This window comes from Glossina fuscipes, unplaced genomic scaffold, assembly GCF_014805625.2.
Source record: "Glossina fuscipes isolate IAEA_lab_2018 unplaced genomic scaffold, Yale_Gfus_2 2, whole genome shotgun sequence".
Classification (NCBI taxonomy): Eukaryota; Metazoa; Arthropoda; class Insecta; order Diptera; family Glossinidae; genus Glossina; species Glossina fuscipes.
In genome coordinates, this window is record NW_023998416.1 from 3,906,911 (window position 1) to 3,929,502 (window position 22,592).

Here is a 22,592-nt window from a genome sequence, read left to right on the forward strand (position 1 = left end):
TGTGCCTATATCAGAGATGATAAATAAGATATTGTTTTTGTACTTTACAAGCACCGCATAATACCTTTTAAGAGAGCGAATATACTTTTTTTTTTTCATTTACTACGAATCTGAATATTTGTCATCAAATATTTAAAATAGAAGCACCTAATGATATGATGATTTATATAAAAGGTCTACCTCAAATCGAGTATCAATATATTCCTCTTTCCTACGAAAATTTTTGTAGACCTATTATTACCATTTATTAAAAGCATCTTAATATAGCCCATCACTCAATAAGTCTCCAGTCTGACACATATATGGCATCGCTGTTGATACACTTACATGATTTGGTGGTTAGTACTAATCTTCAAAGTTTACTTTCAAAAATTCATGACATTCTGACAATGAGTACACAAATTACATTTTCGGTTTAATGAAAGTTCTCTTGTAATTTTCAAAACAGTAGAAAAATCCGATTTTCATTTGTTGTTGTTCAAGCATTGGCTTGACAGATGTTACGGCGACCCTTGGCTCTCGAAACTATAAATTTGTGGATGGTTTGCTAATTTTAAGCACGATCGTACGAACACCGATAGTGTTCAGTGCTCTTGCTGCAGAAAGCATGAAGAAAGTGCACAAATTGTTATGGAAGAGGCAAAAGTCAAGTTTTATGAGATAGCTAAATGCAGTCTTTGTATTCCCCTATTTTGCATGAGTATGCATGAGCAAAGTCGAATTGGCAGTCACTGGATGACCACGAAAATCGATGAAAACGATCAAAAAAACCATTTCACCAACACGACTGTGATCACAGTGTTGCTGAAATGTGCGTATCGTCTGAAAATTAATACGATCCACAAATCATATGGGTCGATTAATAGCGTTTTTATGCATGTGTTAGACCGGAGATTTATTGATTGATGCGATAAATACAAAGTGAAAGAATTTTGCTGGTACTGAGATGCACTATTACAATGGATTTGTTAGATTAAAATATTTCAAAAAAAATCGTTCGTTGGCATCATTAGGCGTCAGCTGATATAAATTTAACCTTTGATAGTTTAATGATAGTTAATTTTGACTAATCGAGTTGAATTGTGTTTAATTGTCTTACAAATTAGATGACCTACTAAATGCATCCTTACTCTGGAAATTAAGGTATTATTCAGTTCATTTTTCGATTATATATACGACAATATGATTTTTACATAGAAAGTCACGACTATATTAACAGCATATTCCATCCTTAGGAGATCAGTAAGTTCATTAGGTTAGTATGCGTATAATAGGCTATTCGTCATGTATAAACAGTGTTTGAGCATTTTGCTTCTGAAAATTGAACATTAGCTGCCAACAATCAATATAATTAAACTCTCCTTTATCCAGTTGTTTCCCGATTATATGAAGCTTATGAATGCAAATGCGTGGAACGTCTTTTTGAGAGGTTGAAATTAGTGCACGGAATCAAAAACTTTTTCTTTCCTTTTCCTCGTATTTTCATATTCCTTCGAATAATTTTCTGTGTTTTTTATCTCCCTATTTTTTTCCACACTCTCGCTTCTTCTATTTCGTGGGCAGAAGGGAAAAGTACAGTACTCTCTAATATTTCACGCTTGTTTACATTGAGTTACAGTAATTTTAGTAATAAAATTTAGTCATAACAAAATCATAAAAAATAAAATTATAGCAAAATGTACAACAACGGCTTCAGATTTCTTTCGAATGAGTCATATGCCTTAACTTCGCATTGTAATATAAATTTAATTTACGTAACGGGGCTTAAAAAGGTACAATTTTACTTTGCGTATGCAACTCTGATGTATACAAACAAAAACTAAAATCCCATATATATTCTCGCGCCCAATAAATATCAGTTTACTCAAAAACTATGTTTGTTAGCTCTTACTGCAATTAAGAGAAATCCTTCTCTTTTGTTTTTGAATAACAATTAAACATTACACATATATATATATATATATTCGGTTATGTATAACAGTTGTACGGTTTTTTTCATTGAGTAAAACACTGGTCTTCTTATCTCATCTAATTATGTACTGAATGAATTGATCATGAGTTCCTTAATGGAGTACAGAAGTTCGTATCTATCATAAGAATGAGAGATTGAACGAAATATGTTTGTTTTTAAGTAAATTTTCATTTGAAAGTTACACATATGAGTCTCGTTAAATTAATTAATTGAAAAGTTGAGGTGAAATAAATATATACACATATTCATAGACATTTATACAAATATATAAACAATGGCTAGATATTTTTACAGTTTATTTCATTATTATTTAACCCTTCCGGTATACTTGAATTAGTATTAACCACTATCCGCATACGTATGTATTCATTTATGCATCCAAAGCCGTTGGCCAATTCACACCCTTACGTTTTAATTTTGGTATTCTGTTTTATAAAAGGTTTTAATATTAAAGTGACCAGGTGCTCGCTTGCAATGAACTTGTTCAAGTGTATAATAAAACAATTAACTGACGTAATAGATACAAGAACGCACTATTCGTTTACATCCTTCGTCAAGTAATAATTCATTTAAATTAGTTCTTAGCATTTAAGGATAATTAATAAAGATTTGCTTCTTGTAGCGAAGACGATTATAAATAGCAGTAAGAATCAACAACGGATATAGTTATCAAATAAAATTAGATCAGGTTGGAGAACAATAACAGTTGCAAGTCTATTTAAATAGATGTCACTCTTTTTACATAAATTGTTGATATAGATATGATCATTATTCTGTCAAGCAACAACAAATACTTACTTCTTTATTTTATTACGATTCCGTTGCTGGATATAAGTGATCGCATGCGTTTTGTAATAGAATTTTGTACTATATACGTGTATATGATGTTTGAACTAAGTAAGTTCTTCAGCTTCTGTTAATCTATGTGCGAAAACTAGGCACATTTTTTGCTGACTTATTATACGCAATGGACAATAATTGGCAATAACAAATAATAAGCAAAAACAGGCAATAGGCGTTAATAAGCATTAAAGGATAGCAGGCAATAACCTATAGCAGACAACAAGCGGCAAGAAATCGTAGGCAAGAAGCGATAATAAGCGGTAGGCAATAATAGGCTTTAGACCAGTCATAGCCATAAACCCATCATACATACGAAAACATATACGATAATAGCGAATAGGTATGAAAATAAACGATAATCGGCAATCGGCAATACTAAGTACCAAGCATAAGACGATGGCTAATACAGAAGACAATAAGAGATAAAAACCGATAGTAGTCAATAGATGATGATAGACAATGGACAATAGGCGCTAAGCAAGAAGCAACAGACGATAACAGCTGGTAGCATGACAGGCTTTACGGCGTGGGCTAACAAGCAACAGACTATAATTTTCACTTGATCTTAGACGATAAAAGGCAATAGATAATAAGTGCGATTAGATCATAGATCATAATCAGCAATACATGGTCGGCGGCAATCGGGAATAGAAAATAGAGGCAATATACGAGAATAGGCAGCAGTACGCAACAGCAGGCAATAGGCGAAACTAGACAATAGGCGGTAAGGGGTAGTCTATAACAGAAAATAGAATGCATAGGACAATAATAGCCGATAACTTGTAAAAGATAAGGGGTCAGCAACAGAAAATATAATCCATAATTACATAAGCGATAATTGGCAGCAATCGATAATGGACAGTATTCCATACTAGGCACTAGGTCGCAAGCAATAATAGGCAATAGATAAGAATCGGCAGTCGGCAGGACCAAATATAGGTCATCGAAGCTATAATGCCTGTAAGCGATAATCGGTAGGAGGCAATAATAAGCAATGGGCGGTAATAGGCAGCAGTAGACAGCAGTAGGTAATAGCGGCACTACACAAAAGGGGGTGGTGGCAAGGTCAATAATAGAAAATAATAGTTAGACAAATGTTAGATAAATGTAGCCTCTAGTACCCAGGGTTTCATAGACGATAATCGGCAGCAGACGATAACAGATAGTAGACAAGATCAGACGCAAACTAGAACTTTGTAACTACAATACCCCTAAGTGATAGTCAACGGAAGACATTGATAGGCAATGGACAATGGACCGTAACAGACGTTAGGCTATAATGGATCATAGGTAATAGGTGATACTAGGTATTAGGACTTGGGTGATAATTGCCAATAAACGATGAGGAGGAAACTGTGAGGATTAGGAAATAATAAGCAACAATAGGCAATAAATGATAGTTGAATCTAAAACCGGGAATTTCACTTAAGTTTACAAAACAACTAAATTGTGATCGGAGAGTATATGGGTAATGTAAGTTGCACAGCACTTTAAAATTTCTTTAATTATCCATGTCTAGTATCAGTTTCGAAAAAGAATAACATGATGAAGGGTTGTTAAGTCTTTAGGTTATTTTAAAGTTTACAATGTAAAAAATGGTTTAAATAATGGCAATAAACAGTTGTTCTTACACTCACTTAATACTAAATTAACATAACAAGCCATGTTTCAAAGTATTTTTCTAATAAAATTTTTTTGCGGGAAAATTAAAGGAAAATGAATCTAGCTGAGGCAATAATCTTCTGTGCATAATAAGCTCAAGTTATTCAGTTAATAGTTATTTTATCAGAAATGGCGTAAATAAATCTTTTTGGTGAATTCAGAGTTTTCTTTCTTTCCTTGAATGCCGTTAGGAATGTTCGTACCATCGAAATGCTAAACGTGATACGATTGCCACGTTCGCTTACACATCTAAATAGAGATGGAAAAAAGAAGTTAATTTTCCTTCAATGTGAAATCAGTTTTTTATTTTCAAATTTTTTTTTTTTTTTTATGCTAAACAGAGGTCACAAACAGCGTCAGACATAATGGAAAATCACACTTAAATCTCAGTAGTGAGACAATTATCTAATTGATATCATTTCAAAATTTGCGCACATATGTGCATGTGTATGCATGTACATGAATAAAATCATTTTGCGTTTTCAATGCAAAACACGATCACAAGCGAACGATTTACACGAGTGTAGCATGAATGTTATAGAAGCAAAAGTTGATTCTGGTGTCACATAAAATGAATATAAATCTTAATAGATCAACAACGGAAATCGTATTTGATTTTTTTTTTACTTTTTTTTTTTCTCTAAACTGAATTGAATTTAAAAAGAATTTTTTTATTATTATTTATATGCATATATACATATATATTGAATTTTCCCTTGATTACATATGTATATATTTAAAATATATAACTTACCCCAGCTTTCAACGGAACGGCCAAAATATGATTTTGTTTCAGGATCGTAAAGCATTTGTCTGAAAGAACGTTTCTTCGGTCTCTCTGGTGGACGGGCATAATAATTTTGAAATGCATCTATAGATTCTTCCGCGACGGTAGGCATTTTAAATTTTAGGAAAACAAATTTCAAACGAAAATGCTGACGGGGATAATAATCGTTGAAGCGCTGCACTCCGATCGGTAGATAGAATCACTTTTGTTCGTTCGTATGCTTATTAAATATGATATTTCAAGGCAAAGGCAAAGGCAAAGGGTATCAGGCGAATTTATAATAATGTTATGTAATTTTTTTTTCTTTTTTCTTTGGTTCCAATCTTAAGTATTTTTTCGGTCTATTTATTTATTTTTTTTTTTCTCCCTTAATGAGCGAAAAAGATTTAAGTATTTTTTTTTATTAATATTATTTTTTTATTGCAATTATTATGGCGATAGTTTGCGAAGCGCGTGTTAGTCAAGATTCTACGCTTAAACGAATGATCAGCATTCCCCGAATTCAGATCACTAAATGTGACAATTTGCACACTTTTCCATTATCACACTAAACAGATGAATGACGGGGGTGGACATGCTGAGAATGCTGCAAAGCTTATGATCGTTATTTGTCTTATTTTGTTGTTTTTTTTTTTTCGTTATTTCACTTCAGTACTATCTCAGTTACATAGGCAACATCGTCATTATTATTATTATCATCATCATCATCATCATCATCATCATTATCATCATTATTATTACTATCATCCTCGTAATCCCACATCACCAATTTAGCAGAATAGCAACAGAGAACTAACTGATGACTGCATGTAGATACACATAAACATACATGCAGGCATAAATATGAATAAGAAGTTTAGTTCTCATTGATATGTCACTTAATTAAATATAATTCCTGATTTTTCTTTTCTTTTTTTTTTCTGAAATGCCTTAAAACCCAAAGCAAGGCGACAATTGTTTGTCCTACGTACACTATGTAATTAGAAAAAGAGTTACGCGACCAGCATCCTTCCTTTTTTCTCTTTCACTCCATATTTGAAAACTAGCAACCATTAGGCATAGGCGGGATTATGTTAACGATATATTCCCAAAATATTGAAAATGAATAGTTTTCGGAAAAATATTTAAAGATCTATTGAATTATTGAACAACAAAGGTAGAGTGCACGAATAATCTCAGACTTTATGAAATCAAGTTTAAGTTTTTCAAAATTTTACATTATGACCGTCTGCGTCTACTTTTTTTTTTTTTGCTTATGATATAAGTGGCTGCAGTTATTGTTACGTTGTAGTAGTTATACCTAAGCAATTTGCTACACTAGTAATTTCCTAATTTTCTAAAGTCTACTCGATTCGGGATTGTTCTAAATCTCTTAAATACATGTCTGCAAGAAATATTACTTCCGTTGACACTGAATTATTTTATGCGACTGTTTAAAAAAAAAAAAAATATTAAAAAACAACATTTAATAGCTGTCGTCACTGCCACTGCCACATTGACACTTTATCACTTACTCTTACTTAGTAAAGATAGGTAGACGGATGAATATAGTTTCAATTGATTGGTTCGGTAAGTTTTTAAATTAAAATAATTGACAGACGAAATTTCTAAAAATAATTTTCTTCCCGAATGCTTCAGCTAATAACAAATGCCTGCACAAAGATGTCAAGGACAAAGCAGTTTCCTATTGAATATAAATTATACCTTTAAATATATCCTGACCTTTGAAATACATTTTAAACAAAGATTAGTAATTATAGACTATGTTCACACTTATGCGTAGAAAAACCAATCAAATTATTTAAAAAACATAACGAATTTTTAGGAGAGCATTAAAATCTTCAATCATCGAAATAAGTTTCTGCTATACTACACGAGGGGGCGCCAGTTTTCCCCATAAGCAAAAGCATTACTAATATTTAACATTAGCCGTTCTCTCTACCACTAGGTTGTGTTATAAATAATTTCTTTGCAAAATGAAAAATTTACGCTTTGTTATTGTTATAATTGATTAACTTTTATTGATAGTTCGTAAGATTTAACAAAAAAACAAATATTTTTCAAAAGATAAAAACAATAATTTTCTCTTATATTTCATAATTTCATTGAAACTTAATAAAGCTTTTTAAAGAGAAATTATTAAAGTTTGCACCAAAAATTATATAAAAATATAATTTTTAAATAGTTTTATTTAAAAATTAATTTATTTTGTATACTCCATGTTTTTTGTATTATTATTCCTTTTAAAACATATTTCATTTAATTTATATTTATGATATTTTATATCCACCAGCCCGAAGAATAACAATGAAGAAAATAATTCCATTTATAACGCTCACCTATATCTCTCAGGACCGTCTAATATGTTTGCAATCTTGAGCGAAATTGGATTTTAAGAAGACTTAATTATGTCTGCTTATCCTTTTTTTCGTCTCTCGACGTATGCTGGAAACGTCACGGTCGTAAAAACGAAGAAAGAAAGCAGAGACTTCGTATATTACGGTTTCCAGTTTGGATATATAATATTATATACATAACATATATGTATTACATACGTAAATGTATTAAAGTCACCCTCGTCAGTCAATGCCAGAAAATCCAGAAAAAACCGAACAAATATTAAATTAAAATGAAGTATGAACATTGGCCAGGGCCTTTTAGAAATTGAGCAAGCAAGCGGCAAAGAACTATGACTTCCCAGTGCAAATGTTTCTTTGATATAAACTAGATGTTTACTGTAAAGATAGTCCTCCTAACAATTAACTGGTAATTATGCTATTCATTCACTTGAGATTGAGTCATCCAGTGCTTGCTTGGAGTTGAATAACTTGTATTATAAAAATCTGCAACACTCTTAGCCGGAGATATTAAACTTAGCTTAGGTACCTAGAAAAGTTTCAAAAAGTGACATTTTTAGTCCCAAAAAAAAGAAAGGTTTCAAAAAGCAAAATTTCATAGTTAGGACGATCACACGTTGTCCTTTAAACTATGTTTGTTTCTTAATAGTGATTTCTAATCATAGGCGACACTATAAGAGAATATAACAAAGAAGAAAAAGAGCCGAGCGATTAAGACACAAAGAAGATGATTACAGATATCCAGGCGCACTAGTCCTCTGTCAAAGATTCTGATTAGTCGACTTTAGGATAATTTAAACTTCATTCTAAAAAAATCTAAATCTTTCCTTTAAATTAGATATTAAGCACAGGGGAGCTTGATCGTGCTTCCATCATAGGATATACGTTAAGCTTGTCTGAAACCGAAATTTCCTTAGTTTATGTTTTCTTTGTCATGAGCCCTCCGTCTGCTTCTGGAAATCACGTTTACTTGGTCCGTACTGTGCCTTTCTTTCATTCCACTTTGATTAAATTCAGCTTAGAATCGAGATAAATGGCTTTATAGTTGTACCCACAAGTTTCCAGTATGCTATAACTCGAACCTCTTCCTAATGGTTTATGTTCATCTTGATCTTTTTCTGTTAGATGTTACGTTGATTGTAGGATAGACTATGCTATAGCTTTAGCTAAGTTCAAATGTATGTTATTTTATAGTTATCCAATCTGATTGGACTAACAGTGAATGGTATGATTTGCATGCATATATGTTCTCTAATATCGGAAGCAATCTATTGAAAAAAAAAAGGTATACTAAATGGACATCAAAAGATTCGATCCGGAAAGAAAGGCTTAAGGCTTCAGATAGACCTGCCGGTCGAGCCAGCACTAATTTCTCAACCGAAAGTTGACCTGTCTGTCTATCTCATGTCCGCCAATCTATTTCTGTGCCTAACCTTCACGCAACAATTTTTCCAGTATTTTACGCAATAAAGTCTGTTTTCGCAGAAAAAATGCAGTGGAAAAGGGACCATTTTTGTGAGGATACCCCGTATTCGCTTGAGTAGCCAAATAGGCAAGAGTCTCAACTATCAAGATAGTGTTCGAATGTTCGAGTCTCAGACGTGCTAGAGTTTACTTTGGCGGCAGAGCTATATTGAGTGCTTAGTCGGTAAAGGTACGAGGCAGACACCCACCGATTGGGCTGTCATTCACTAGGCTGCCGTCAACTCGTTTCTCTCTCCCTCTCTTTCTGATCATGACCGTGTTGCATAATATGGTCGTACTAAAAAAATACATATATATTTGTATTTATATCTACATATGTATACATAACGTTTTATTTTTGACAAGACACTTGCACCTCTTAAAATGAATCGACAAAATTTGCTGAGCAATCGCACTTCGGCACGCCGTGAAAAATGTTAATCATGTGGGCCAAGTTTTTGATCTCCCCTTCATACAAAATTTTTTTTTTTACCAAAATTTTACAAAGAGTAAAAGCAAAAAGGTCTGATTATTAACGTTGTTCATGGTGAAAATTTGTCGATACGCGTCAAAGGAAATTCGACATAAACAATAATTTTAGACAAATTTAGACCACTTAGGGTTATTCAATGAATCCTCTCCTGTATAAGGACTCGGGCCATCTTTTGAACCCAAGGTGAAAGCACGGAGATGGTGCACCGACGATTCAAAACTGGAGAAAGACAAAACTGTGGCTGGGATACGTGTTCCGAGTTTTTAAAGGCCCCTTCCCATGGGATATTATCTCTCCATATTTCAAGCAGAAGCCTATGCAATCTCTTCATATGCATCGGAATGCCTAAGAAAACAATGCAGCAGATCTGCACTTACTTAAACATATAAGCCGCCATAAAAGCCATGAAAGAGTAAATAATAACATCCAGGCTTGTCTAGGAGTGCCTTCAAACATGGAATGAACTAGATAAGCACAATGACGTGTACCTAATATTGGTGCCTGGTTATTCGGAGGCTAGGGGCAACGAAAGGGCTGATTGGCTAGCAAACAGGGAGGCCCGAGCGACTATGTTAGGCCCAGAGTCTTTCGGTAGCGTACCAAGAAGTCTTATAACAGGCTGGTAGCAAAGGGATTGACTTTGGAAACAAGGTGCAAGAGAAGCAAAAAGTCATAAAATCTTCCGGCACAGCACGCCACCTATCGGCAGTAGGAAGAAGCGACCCACCCTTGGTCACAGGCTTCTACACAGGTCGTTGTCTTGTCAGGTACTGCTTGGAAAACATAAGTATCGCCGATACTGATTCATGCGGATTCTGCCAAGGGATGTGTGAAGCGTTCCACCATATTCTATGCGAGTGTGAGGCCAACTCCAGAATCGAACACCAAGTGTTTGGCGAGCACTTTACAACGCCGAACGCGGTATGCTGCTCCGAACCAAAGAAGGTGGCGGGCTTCATAGGCCGGATAGGGGCACGAGCGACTACAATAAATCTTTTACATCGCCATACGGATCGCCTACCCAAGCGATAGTAATAATAATAATATAAGCCATGAAAGGTACGACTAGCGACTCAGGCGCAGACGCGGTGGTGATCAGAAAGGATTATAGCAAAACAGGGACGGGGTGAACATTCATTTTGAAAATGGAGACATCAGTTACTGTGGGGAAAACCAACACTGCTAGGTTGCTCCAATATGTTGAAAACAGGGCATCATTTTTAACATTTTATGATGAAAATAAAGGAAATGTAGTTTTAGGCGAATCACTATAAAGTATTCAATGGTTGATTTTGCCCGACTACGATGCTTTTACTTGCATTTAAAAGTCATGTGGCAGAGAATTTAATATTTGTATTTTGGCAGCAGGTGGTGGATATTAAAGATTCGCCCTTAAAAGAAAACGTAGTTTTCATGCTAAATTTTTTAAAATTTTTTATCGATCATTGTATGGTTCTTTTACATCTAAAATTTATTTAATAACTATATTTACAGTAGTTGTGTTTAGGATCGTTTAAAATAATCTTTCAGTTTAGTAATTGAAGAGCCCATTGAACACATAATACATTTAGGTTTTGTGGGAAACCCTTTGGTAAAATCATATTTTATGAAAGAAGGAAAAATAGTTTTTTTTTAATCTTTTCATTTAATTATTCCTTTCAGGAGAAGAAACTATTTTAAAAGTTTTAAAATCATATCGATTAAGCGTAAAGCGGAGATTTACAAAAATTTCTCTATATTAAATGCACATAAACATTAATAGTTTTATAAAATTTTTTAATTTACTTTCATACTCACAAACGAACTCACAATATTTTAAATGGAATAATAAAAAGAATATTTGGAAAACTTTGGTTCATGTTTATTATAAATTTTTTTTTTTTTTTTGTATTATTAGAGTTAAGCTTTTAATATCGTGTTATACAACGGCGTAAATAAGCAAAATTGGTATTTAACTTTTGGAAATTTTTTAACAAAAAAAAAGTTGCACAACAAAGTTATCTTCACTTCAGGGTAAATTTTTAAAAACCCACCACCTAAGACATGAGTACGAAATTTTGCCTTGATTATGACTTTAGTCCACAGATAGAGTTTATTTTTACACCTGATTTGTGTTAAACTTTCTTGGAAAATTAATGATAGAAATATGTGGAAAGTTTTTCAAGCCTTCTAACGATTGAACGATGGTCACGCACATTCCTAAATTGGAGCTGCTGACTATGCCCGAAATATTTCTAATCAAAAGAGTTCCGATAAAAGTGGACAGACGTAGAGACTGACGGAGTGAAGGACAAACTTGACCGAATTAATTCAGAATTTTACGGAATTCAATAATATGTCTCGATGATATAAATGAAAAACAAAGGAAAACTACACCCATGCTTGTAAAGCGGATATAAAAATAAGGAATTAAGAGACAGTAGCGTCAGCGCAAATTAGTTTACCTTATTCATTAGATAACATTTCATGCAACTCTATAATAGCAGGTCGAAGCATTTTGTTTCGAAACTCTCATCGATAGAAACCCCCGGCTAAAATAAAGGTCAAGCGTATTTATTATACTCTACACCACCTGCGACAAGGATTGCAAAACACCCAATACAACTTGAAGTCAAATAACGTTTTAATATATCCAGCAACTAAAACACTAGTTTTGAATATAAGCGACATCGGCTCAACGTTCACTATAATAAGTAAAGAAATTATAAAGGGCGGCGACCTACCACTAAATACCTTCTACCAATCCAGTTATTCACATAACGACGTCCTTGGGACGTCCACACTTCGGTATACCAAATTTCATCAAAACATCACAAAAATCGCGATAGGTTCGACAGTCGGATATGTTAGCTGGCAATGGGTTAGAAAGCATAACAGCATATAACAGCAATTTCAAATTTTATAAACGATGATAAGACTATTTGGATCCCCTCGATCGTCAAACTCTTTGGATAAAATGTCGCGGTAGCCTAGCTTTATTTAAATAGTCTTTGATCAACTGGAATCTACGGTCAAATAGATTGAAGAAATCTACAATCTTCCAAATTCTCTGAATCGATGAAATAATGAGTAGTGAAGGAATTCCTTTTTGAGAATGAATGCATCTTACATTTGTTCGTTTTAATTTCATAAAATTTAATGATCACCATGTAAATAGATCTGATAGAAAGAGATACGAGGACGAAGAAAACGGTTTAAAATCACCCGCATGCATTAAGATATAACTGGATTTAATCATCGAAGGAAGATCATTGATGTATAGGATGAGTAAACGGGGTTCTTAACTGGCTGCATCAGAGATGATGAAGTTAAAGAGCTTATCTATTTCAATACATATAAAGACAAGTATTTAAATTTTAATAATTTTTTTATTTTTTTTTTACCACATTTGACTTCCTCTTCTGTTTCGTTCGCTGTACAAACTATAAAATACTTACAAAGCAGAGATTTATTCATGTGAAAAGTCAGATACCAGTTATTTTTGTTTATTTTTATAAATTCTTTTATTTGCCTTCCCATCAAATCTTCATCTTGAAAGCTTACTAAATTTTTTTTCGCAGAAAAGGAAAGAACTTATTAAAGAATAAGTTATTATGTAGATTTTTTCATTTCTCGTAATAGCAATTGTGTGCATTAGTGAATTACACAAGATTTAATTTTAAGACCTTTATTACGAATACTTGGAAGTCTTTGATTCGATCTTAGAAGTTCGCGAAACTGTTATGTATAAATTTCAAGCTAATGAAAATTGGTTTTACGGTTTTGCGTTGTTTATATTTTGTTTCATTTCCGTTTATTTTCATTCATTTCATACATGCTTCGCAACGATTGATTAATGATTTTCATTAGAAAGCAACGATTTGTTTTGTTTGTTTTTGTTTATAACGATCCTGTTTAATAATAAAAATTTTAACATCTCTGTTTTATTAGGCTCGAGCTGACTTAGTCAATACAAAAATTTCTTAACAGAAACATAAAATTAATGGCAAACTTTGTTTATTTTAAAATCTTCATACTTAAAGAGATGCCCGATAAAGTTTCATGATTAATACGATAAGTATGGTTCGCGCTTGATAATTAGATTAAATTGAAAAATTTTTTGGAAAATCAAGGCAATAGGTTTTGCAAGACAAAAAAAAAAAAGTCGTTTATCAAGAAGTTTTTAAGACTTTGTTCATGTGATAGCGATATTTTATTGGTAAGTTTTGCTATTGTTCCACTTACGGTATCAGGAAAATTTTTATCCCCATTGCAATGCTATACAAAATCGTTTTCAAAAACGCATTTAAAAAAATTTGAAAAAATGGATATTGAATCTTTCGGGCTATTAAGTTTTTAATGAATTTCTTTTCATATCCTGACTTCAAGTGATCGCCACTGTTGTGTCCATTTGAACGGACTTCTTCCCATTTATCAATATCAGAGGTGATCAATATCCCAGGTGATCAACAATAACAACAAGGGGCTCAATATTTTTCTTGTAATGCTATTGTGCTACTTTTTCGTTTGTGACATTTGTTCATGGGAGGATTTCCTCTGTGTTTTATGATCTTACTAGTAAGTGTAAAGTTTAGGAGTAAGCTAAGGAAATTTTTATGCGTTTTTATCTAACAAACTTCTCTTGCGTTTAATGTTTGTTTTTTATACTCATCGGCGTAGAATGTCAAAACTATTGCAACGTTCAGAAGGTACCGTCAGAGGTCCGACAAAGTATATATATTTTTAATCAGCATCAAATTCTAAATCGTTTTAAGCATGTCCATCTGTCCGTCTGAGTAATGGCTCTTGTAAACATTCTCCTGATTGCAAAAATTAAGCGATCGGACTGAAAGAGAGGCTTACAATACCACGTACACTAAGAATACCTTTCTTTTCCAATAAGGAAATAGTTTAAAAAACTACAGCAGATAAACATAAAAATTGCAGTTATATTCCTTGGGAGACACTATAGTACTCAAAGTGTAATTTTTTTGTCAAAATCTCGTAATGGCCGGAGGGAAGCTTCACCAAATTCAGAAAGAATACGCATTCTTGATTAGCGTCGAATTCGAAATGAAACTAAGCATCTTCGTTTGTTCATCTGCCTATCCGTCTGTCGGCCCCTCTGTGGCGTATTTCTGGTAAACATTCTCGCTTCGAAAAAATGAAGATATCGCCACGAATTTGCAAAAGGACTTGAATAGAGCGCGAACCCATCGAAAGGTACCCCTACAACTCGCGCATATAAAAAAAACTGAGAACGCCTTTCCTTTCCCTGTATTTTACTCGTTATTCGGAAACTGTAACATATACGCGATGTAAATTTTCAGTTTTATTCCACAAGAATAGAAAAATTTAGTCAAGTCCTCCAAAAATTCCAGCCAAGCCATGTTTTAAAGACATCTTCAGCTCAAACAACTCTGTGGCACGTAGTGATTAATTGAATGAATAAAAATAATTTAATCTAAATATATATATTCAAAAAATGACGTAAGATCTTTTAAAAATGAATGGTTTTTGTGTGATTGTAAAGTGTTGAAAGAAAAATTTCAATATTAGACCGAAAAAATGACACAGTTTTATCAATAATAAAATATGGGGATTGACTTATTAAAAATATTCTACGCGATTCTTTAGAGAAAATAAGCCTATAGCCATCTTGCGTGGTAAAGCATAAAGGCATCAATCTTCGGAATCGCTCTCCGCCTCTTGTCTACTCAAAGGCCGCCTTCATGAAGTAATATGTTTTTTGGAGATGCTTTTAAAGGAATTTCACTTAAAGGGATCCGCGGGTGCTTTAGAAGAGCTAAAAATTAACAATTAATTTTTTTCTTTCAATTTTGTTAGGTTAAGTTTGAAATTATCATTCTTAAGCGCGTGCATGTTTAGCAGAGAGCTATAGTCTCTTAAAATTGTCTGTTCTTCCGTGACTGAAAATAAATGAAATGAAATCAAAACTTCAGCCATAATTACCGGAAATGTTAGGTGCTTTTATATGATACTTAGTTTACGTAATTATTTCTAGTCTTGCCAATTAACTCATTTCAATTTGTAATACATCATTCGTCAAATGTTTTGCAAAGCTCTTAGAGATTATATATATAGTCTTAACTCTTCGTTCGCAATGACAACCTGAAGATTTTTTAACTCGAGAATAAAATTGATGTCGAATTCTCTCTATCTCCATTAAATCTAGCTCAAAAGACAAAATGAGTTTGAGAAAAATCTCTCTCTCTCTCTCTCTCTCTTCTTCTTAAATTCAAATATTGCTTAGCGCTTCGCATTAGAATCAGTTGAATTTGCTCAAGAGGTCGTCTACAGTCACAAAAACTATATATAATAGAAGTGGGACGCACTGAGTTAAAGATTCTAGATTCAGCGATTACCTATGAAAGGAAGTTTAAAATACCCTCATACATCATGTCATATTTATGAAAAATTTTGCAAATAAATACATGCACGTTAGCGTGCGAGGTGCGTTCAAGGAAAAAAAGGTGAATTTTTTAATATTTCGCCAAAATCCATTTTGTCCTCTCAAAGTTATCGCCCTTAGATATAATACACTTGGGGCAAGGCTTTTTCAAATGCTCGAAGTAGATGCGAGATACGGCCTTTATCTTCTAACTACATCCTTTCATGGGTCTTTTCAGTTTTGGGAATAGGGAAGAGTAGCAGAGGGCCACTTCCGCTAGGTAAGATGACTGGTGCACGGTTGTGATGTTGTTTTTAGCCGAAAAAATATGACTGTTCTTTCGATTAAAATGCAGCAATTTCGGAACAAACTTCCTTGCTACACCTTCCATGTCCAAAACATTCGACAAAATTGCATGACTTGAGACAATCAATATACCGACATCCTCATCAAATTCTCTAATAGCGACTGTTGTCAATAATCATTTTCTTCACTTCTTCAACGTTTTCATTGGTTGTTGCCATGTTGTGGCGGACATCGTCATTAAAATCTTCTCGGCCTTCTCTAAAGAGCTTGTACAATTTATAAAATTTTTTTTTTTGCTCAAAGTAGACTCGCCAAATACGACAACCAATATTTTAAATGACTTAGATTCTTTGATTCATTTTTTTTTGATAGCAAAAAATCACCAAGCACACCAAGCCACGTCTAACCTCTATATCTTTCAAACAATTGAAAATGCAAAATGCCTGATAATGTAAGCATAACAAAAAAAAAAAAAAAATAAATAGAAATTTCGAAAGTCTGGCGATTGGGCCCTCTAGGGCTGGATAGGCCCGGGTGCGGTTGTGAAAGCGTTTTATTTGTGTCTCAAACTGATGATGATATTTATGCGCTTGGTAAGCGATCATTTTTGTTTGGATTTTGATCAACCCAAATATACTCGTCTATTTAAGTAATCAGTGCATATTATGGATTTGGTTGGCGGCGATAACTTCTTCATTAAGCGGGCCAAATGTTAGGTAATTGTCCCCTTTTTTATTGTTAAAAACGTTTAACCAAGTAAGTTGCCGCTTGCTAATAATGTTTAGCGAAGATACATGCTACGACCGACGCATATGGCGAAGCGACTTTAAATTTTCAAACTTTCATTGTCACAATCGATTTGCTATTAGCGACGAGAATATTGTCGCTTGTTCACAAGCCGTACATAAATTCACGACTCTTGTGCTATGATTATGTTCATTTTTAATACAAAGTTAGTAGGTATTGTCTACAATCTTTCATTGTCTGATGGTTGGTACTCGTACCAATTCCCGAAATAATAAAAGTTAAAAAGTTCTTCGTCTGATTGCCCCAAATCTCAAGAAAGCAATTTAGTTATACATCGAGCCGAGATTGGAAAAAGACCAGGACCCATAAATATGAATCAGAAATCCGATTAATTATATATATATATATCCATATACATATATTTTTAGCCGATGTAAGATTTAAAATCTCCATCGATTTAGGCCAATCTATCCATTCGTCTTTTTGGATATCGAAAATCCATTTTTTTTTTTTTAACAGATCTCGTGCATAGTTCAGCGGATTTATAATATTAAAAATGTATGTAAAAAATATCGCCACAAGGGTTGAGTTTGTCTCGCCATATCCGAATGATCTACCATTTCTTGCAATAGAAAAAATCTCTTGAACAAAGATTGTACGTCTAGAGAACGATTACGTAATTTAAATATATAACGATTATATATTTTAAATATATTCATAACAAATCGGCAGAAAGTTTAAGAATAGAATAAATCACTGCATATATTATTCCGAAAGATCTTGATTTGTACGGTCACTGTGTGTGTGTTCGCCAAAAAACTCAACCAAGATGATCGAATGAAACGCAGAAGTCAGCCCATACGGCTTTTTTTGGCATTTTTTTTGTCATTTTATCCCAAAATTAAATGATTCTGCGAGAAACGCCTCTTAAGGCAATTAAAAACTGGAAAGGAACTGTAAGCGAGGACGATGTAGAACAAATTGGACTCAATTAGAAAAATGTGCAGAGTATTGAGTTTAATGTTAATGTAATTGTATTTTTTGAAGGCAGCATAATGAAATTTCATAAACACATTCTTCCCAAATTTGTTCTTTCTAACAATTCCGGTTACTTTTTACACAGAGCATATATTCATCTGTAAATAAAATATACCTTATAATTAGCAAAATCTCTTAAAGACTAAAGCCGAATATAACTTTGTTCTCCCCGACCTTCCGTTTATCATGTAATCGAATAAGTGGGATTATCGTACTTGAAAATATCTAACTGTAAAGTATACGATGTAATAAATAGTCTTATGACTATTATAAACTTAACATATTGAACATTGTGCTCGTTTTATCAAATCTGATCGATTGGCATAAAACTAATGAAATTATTACGACAAAGTCATTTTTGTAACTTGGAAAAGCTGCAAAGCAATTTGAAATGTTCGAAATTGTTTAGTTCATTGGAATCTTTCACGATTTCATATTTACTTTATTAGTGTAGCAGATGAAGAGAAAACATCTTGTGTGCTTAGATAATATAATTGAAATAATTAAAATAATAATTTTTCAATAAAAATAATTTTTCTTTTTTTCCGTTTTTTTTTTTTTTGCGTTTAAAGATTTTTTGTTTTTTTTTTTTTTTTTTTTTTTTACATATAATTAATAGTAAGTTTAGTCTTTTTATAAATTTTAATTAGTTTACTTAATATTTGTGAATTTTTCCTGTTTTCTGTTTTTCATATCATTTTTTAACATTAGCTGCGATTGGTGGCGGCGAGTTTATGTATATTTTGGCATAATTTATTTATCTTCTTTTAGTTTTACTTTTTATATTTTTCATATAATTTGTTACTTAACACTTATTAATTATGCTAAACTTTGTTTTAATTGTTTTTTTTTTTTTTTTTTTTTTTGCTTAGTTCTTCCTTTTTATTTAACTTAACATTAATTGTAAAATATTTACAGAATTTATTAACTTAACAGTGCTTTAGTTAGGCTTTCATACGATTAATGTATAAATGTGTATACGTACTTATCTATTGTACGCACGTACGTACGTACGTACGTATAAATTTTTTTTTTTTTTTTTTTTTTTTTTAGTTGCATAACTATTATAATTTATTTATTATTATTATGTCACTTGTTTTTGTGGTGATATTTTAAATATGTATTACTTACAAAAGCATAAATAATTTGACTCTTTTCATAACTTGTTGCCGCATCAACGAAATAAATATATGTCCAGTAAATTGCTTTAATTGTAATTGCATTACGTTTAATGGAATGATTTGTGTTGTTTTGTTAATTGTTTCGTTTCTCTCATTAACATTTACGAATGTAACAGTTTTTTTCGGTTTTCAAAATGTTTTTATATATTATGTATGTAGTAGTAGGTATTTTTTATGTATAATGCAAAGCCTTGTTTTTCAATTTATATAAATTTTCTAAAAATTTTCATTTTGAAATTATATCAAAATTTTTTCATTTGTTTTTTTTTTTTTTGTTTATTTTCTTTCCCTTTTAAAATATTATCAAAACTTATAATAAATTAATTATAGCAATGTCTTGCAATTTGTTGCATATTAGTTGTTATGTTTTTGTGTTCTTGTGTTATTATGATTTTCAATATCATTTAGTTTGGTTTGATGTGGTTATGTAACATTATCTTCTTTTGCTAGGGATGATGATGGTGGTGGTGGTGGTGGTGGTGCTGATTTTGGTGGTTGTGGTGCATATAGTGTTACGAGACCGTAAGTGTATTCGTTGTCACGATCTACGTTAGTAATTCTTTGCTAATTTGCATTCCTATGGTAACGACATGATTTGCAGCATTTCTCCTGATAGCGGTACAAGCGGCACAAACCCATTGAGCGTACATTGCGACAATAACGTGAAGTATCCTTACATTGCTGAAGAGCTGCGAAGAAACGGAAGAAACAATTTTATGCATACACAATAAAAATGCAATTTTGTAATTAAACACCGGAAGTGTAATACGTTTGCCAACTGCTTATAACTGCATGCTGCATAACTGCATATATATATATTACAAACTTCAAACTCTATATACATTCTTGATCTTGTATGTTTGAAATGGCCTCATGTCAAAGTTTCCTTGAAATTAATTTTTTTTTTGTGAAGCGGTTACAGTGCTCTTAGTGACGCTACTTTTTTCGTATCTTCACAAACAATGGCAAAATGGCCAAATTTCTTAGCAAATATTCAAATGCGAAAATACAGTTCATAGTCTTGAGAAAAGTGATTATGTGGCAACTCTTCTTTGTCGAAGAGCATAATTTGTCAGTGAAGTGCTTGAATGAGATCATGTGCCCATAGCTGACGATAAATGCAATGAATGCTCAAAAGCAGTGGTTATAGCAGAAAGTCTTAGGAGATAATATACCCCATAGAGGTATTAAAATGCCACGTGATCATAAATCGTATCAAAACTCGGTGGGTGCAATGAAAAAATTGCATGAATTAAAGTTCGAATTGTTGCCATCATGTCCACCATTTTGTCCAGACCTGACCGCCAGCGACTGTTATCTGTTTGGACGCTGCTTCGTAGAAGAAGGTTTTTTTCAGTCAATCAAGTCATCATCAAAAAAAAAACGCACGGGCGGACGGATAAGCGTAGCGAAATAATAAAAGATGAATACATCCTTCTTGGATGTTGCATACGTACTTATAAAATTAATACCACAAACAGTGTACGGTAAAATAAGGCAAGGGAACTCGGAAGAAAAATCGGCGTACAAGTACACAAATGTGGGGAAAAAAAAACCCACAGCCAGCGTGGCTCGAAGCTGGTAGTGAGTGCATCAAACTTACGTAACTTGATAGCTTCCGTGTACGAAACCAAATAAACCAGCGAATATATTATATTAAGTTCATTAGCCAATCACGTCAAGCATTAAAGTTCGAGCTTTAATTTAGATACGATATCAATACAATGAATGATTCAATGTGTAAAAAGTAATCTTGTGTCTTTGAAAGCGATGCGAACAGAATGCGTAAAGAATGCATTCGTCATATTTAACTCATTGGCTAATACGTATCATGTAGTAACTCAGCCTCGGCTAAGTTGATAACTAAGGGTTAATTCTCTAAACTATATAATGAACGTAGTCAATCAAATGTTAGCGATCATTGAACGTCCTGGTCCGGCAAACAATATGCAAACCGCCATATCGTCAGATTACCCATATTTATTAAAACATTTATATATACATATACTTAACCCTTATCATTTCTAATGGCTAACATGGTTAACATATCCCGTTTAATAGTACTTGTCGACTTTCGAATAATTTTCACTGATTCACTCAGTAGCAAGATTTCTCTATCTGTAAGCTAAGCGCGTTTACTTAGTAACCTGTACGAACTAAACTGCATTTTCGCTCTTGAAAAGGTCAGTTAGTTACATACAAAACTACAAAATTTCTGAACAAACATTGAAGGCGATTTAACTCAGAGTAGTCTGAAGCCCTACATGCATGAAGATTTCTTTCATAAATAGCAGCAATTTTTCTTGCACAGTTTTTACAAACGAAAGTCCAACAAGCAGTAAGTTCCTTCTGTCTCCTTTGAAAGTTCTACCTAAATCTTCCTAACTCTTCATCGCTTACTTTGTTTGATAGCTTCAGTGATTTTAAATAAAATACTTAAATAAAACTCTTGAAGTAAAAATACATACTTTTGGTGTAGCATGGTGGGCTTCTGCAAACTTTCATGACTGCTGGACGTGGTTGATGTTTGCATGCGTTGCCTGCTGGCCGTCTAGTGCCATACCAAACACATTGCAATATACGATACTTAATACCCTGACGGCCACAAGGGGCATTGCACTGAAAATACATTAACGACAAACCAAAATATAAATGCAAAACAACAATAACTTTAACATAACATTTCACTAAAAAGAGAACCGGACGAACGTTAAGTCGGACCAGGTCAACCATTTAATACCCTACAATGCAAAAGTAAAAATTGCAGCGGTAAAAAATGAGCTCTTACATAATGTCGAGTCCAAAAGGTAAGCCTACGTGCGTCAAATTTGATTCACTAAATTTGTTGACCTTAAAGAATACTTCACTTAAACCCCAAAACAAACTGGGCCTTATCATATAAAGGATTAGCTCTCCCTTCCATGAGAGAATCTTCGAAAAATAGATCAGAGTGCAATCAATGTTTATAACCACAAACGTACATGTTACTTTATTCTACATCAATTTTCATTACAAAATAGCGAAAATTAGAATTTGTCGGCAAACAAAAATATATTTTCTATAAGAACATTCATGTGTAAGCCCCTTAGTGTTCCATATTTTATTCGAATTTTTCACATTCATTTAGTATATGAGTAAACAATTTTTTTTCACTGTCAAGAAATAGTAAAAATGCCAAATTCTTTTTTATATTTAAAGACCCCATCAAAATACGATGAGCGGGGGCTAAAGAAGCCCCTTGTAATCCATTTCCCATAGGATTCGTCCTTAGGTGAAATTTCGTGAAAATATCGTGAAGATTATAGCTTGGACAGGAGACATTAAAAAAGGGGACGTATGGACAGACAAAAT

General features: G+C 33.0%; 2 protein-coding genes across 5 annotated transcripts in view; both read right to left on the reverse strand.

The window, feature by feature from the left end:
• Positions 1-5,376, reverse strand: part of LOC119633198 (sodium/potassium-transporting ATPase subunit beta-2) — a 20,089-nt gene extending 14,713 nt beyond the window's left edge. The window contains exon 1 of the mRNA XM_038026597.1: positions 5,232-5,376. Coding sequence (XP_037882525.1) covers positions 5,232-5,376 — 145 coding nt within the window. The remainder of the gene's footprint in view (positions 1-5,231) is intronic.
• A 14,123-nt stretch (positions 5,377-19,499) lies between these two features.
• Positions 19,500-22,592, reverse strand: part of LOC119633288 (protein madd-4) — a 111,161-nt gene continuing 108,068 nt past the window's right edge. For all 4 annotated transcript variants that reach the window (XM_038026771.1, XM_038026773.1, XM_038026772.1 and 1 more), the window contains 2 exons: positions 21,710-21,860; positions 19,500-19,930 (listed from right to left, as the gene is read on the reverse strand). In XM_038026771.1, coding sequence (XP_037882699.1) covers positions 19,806-19,930; positions 21,710-21,860 — 276 coding nt within the window. In that variant the 3' untranslated portion in view covers positions 19,500-19,805. The remainder of the gene's footprint in view (positions 19,931-21,709; positions 21,861-22,592) is intronic.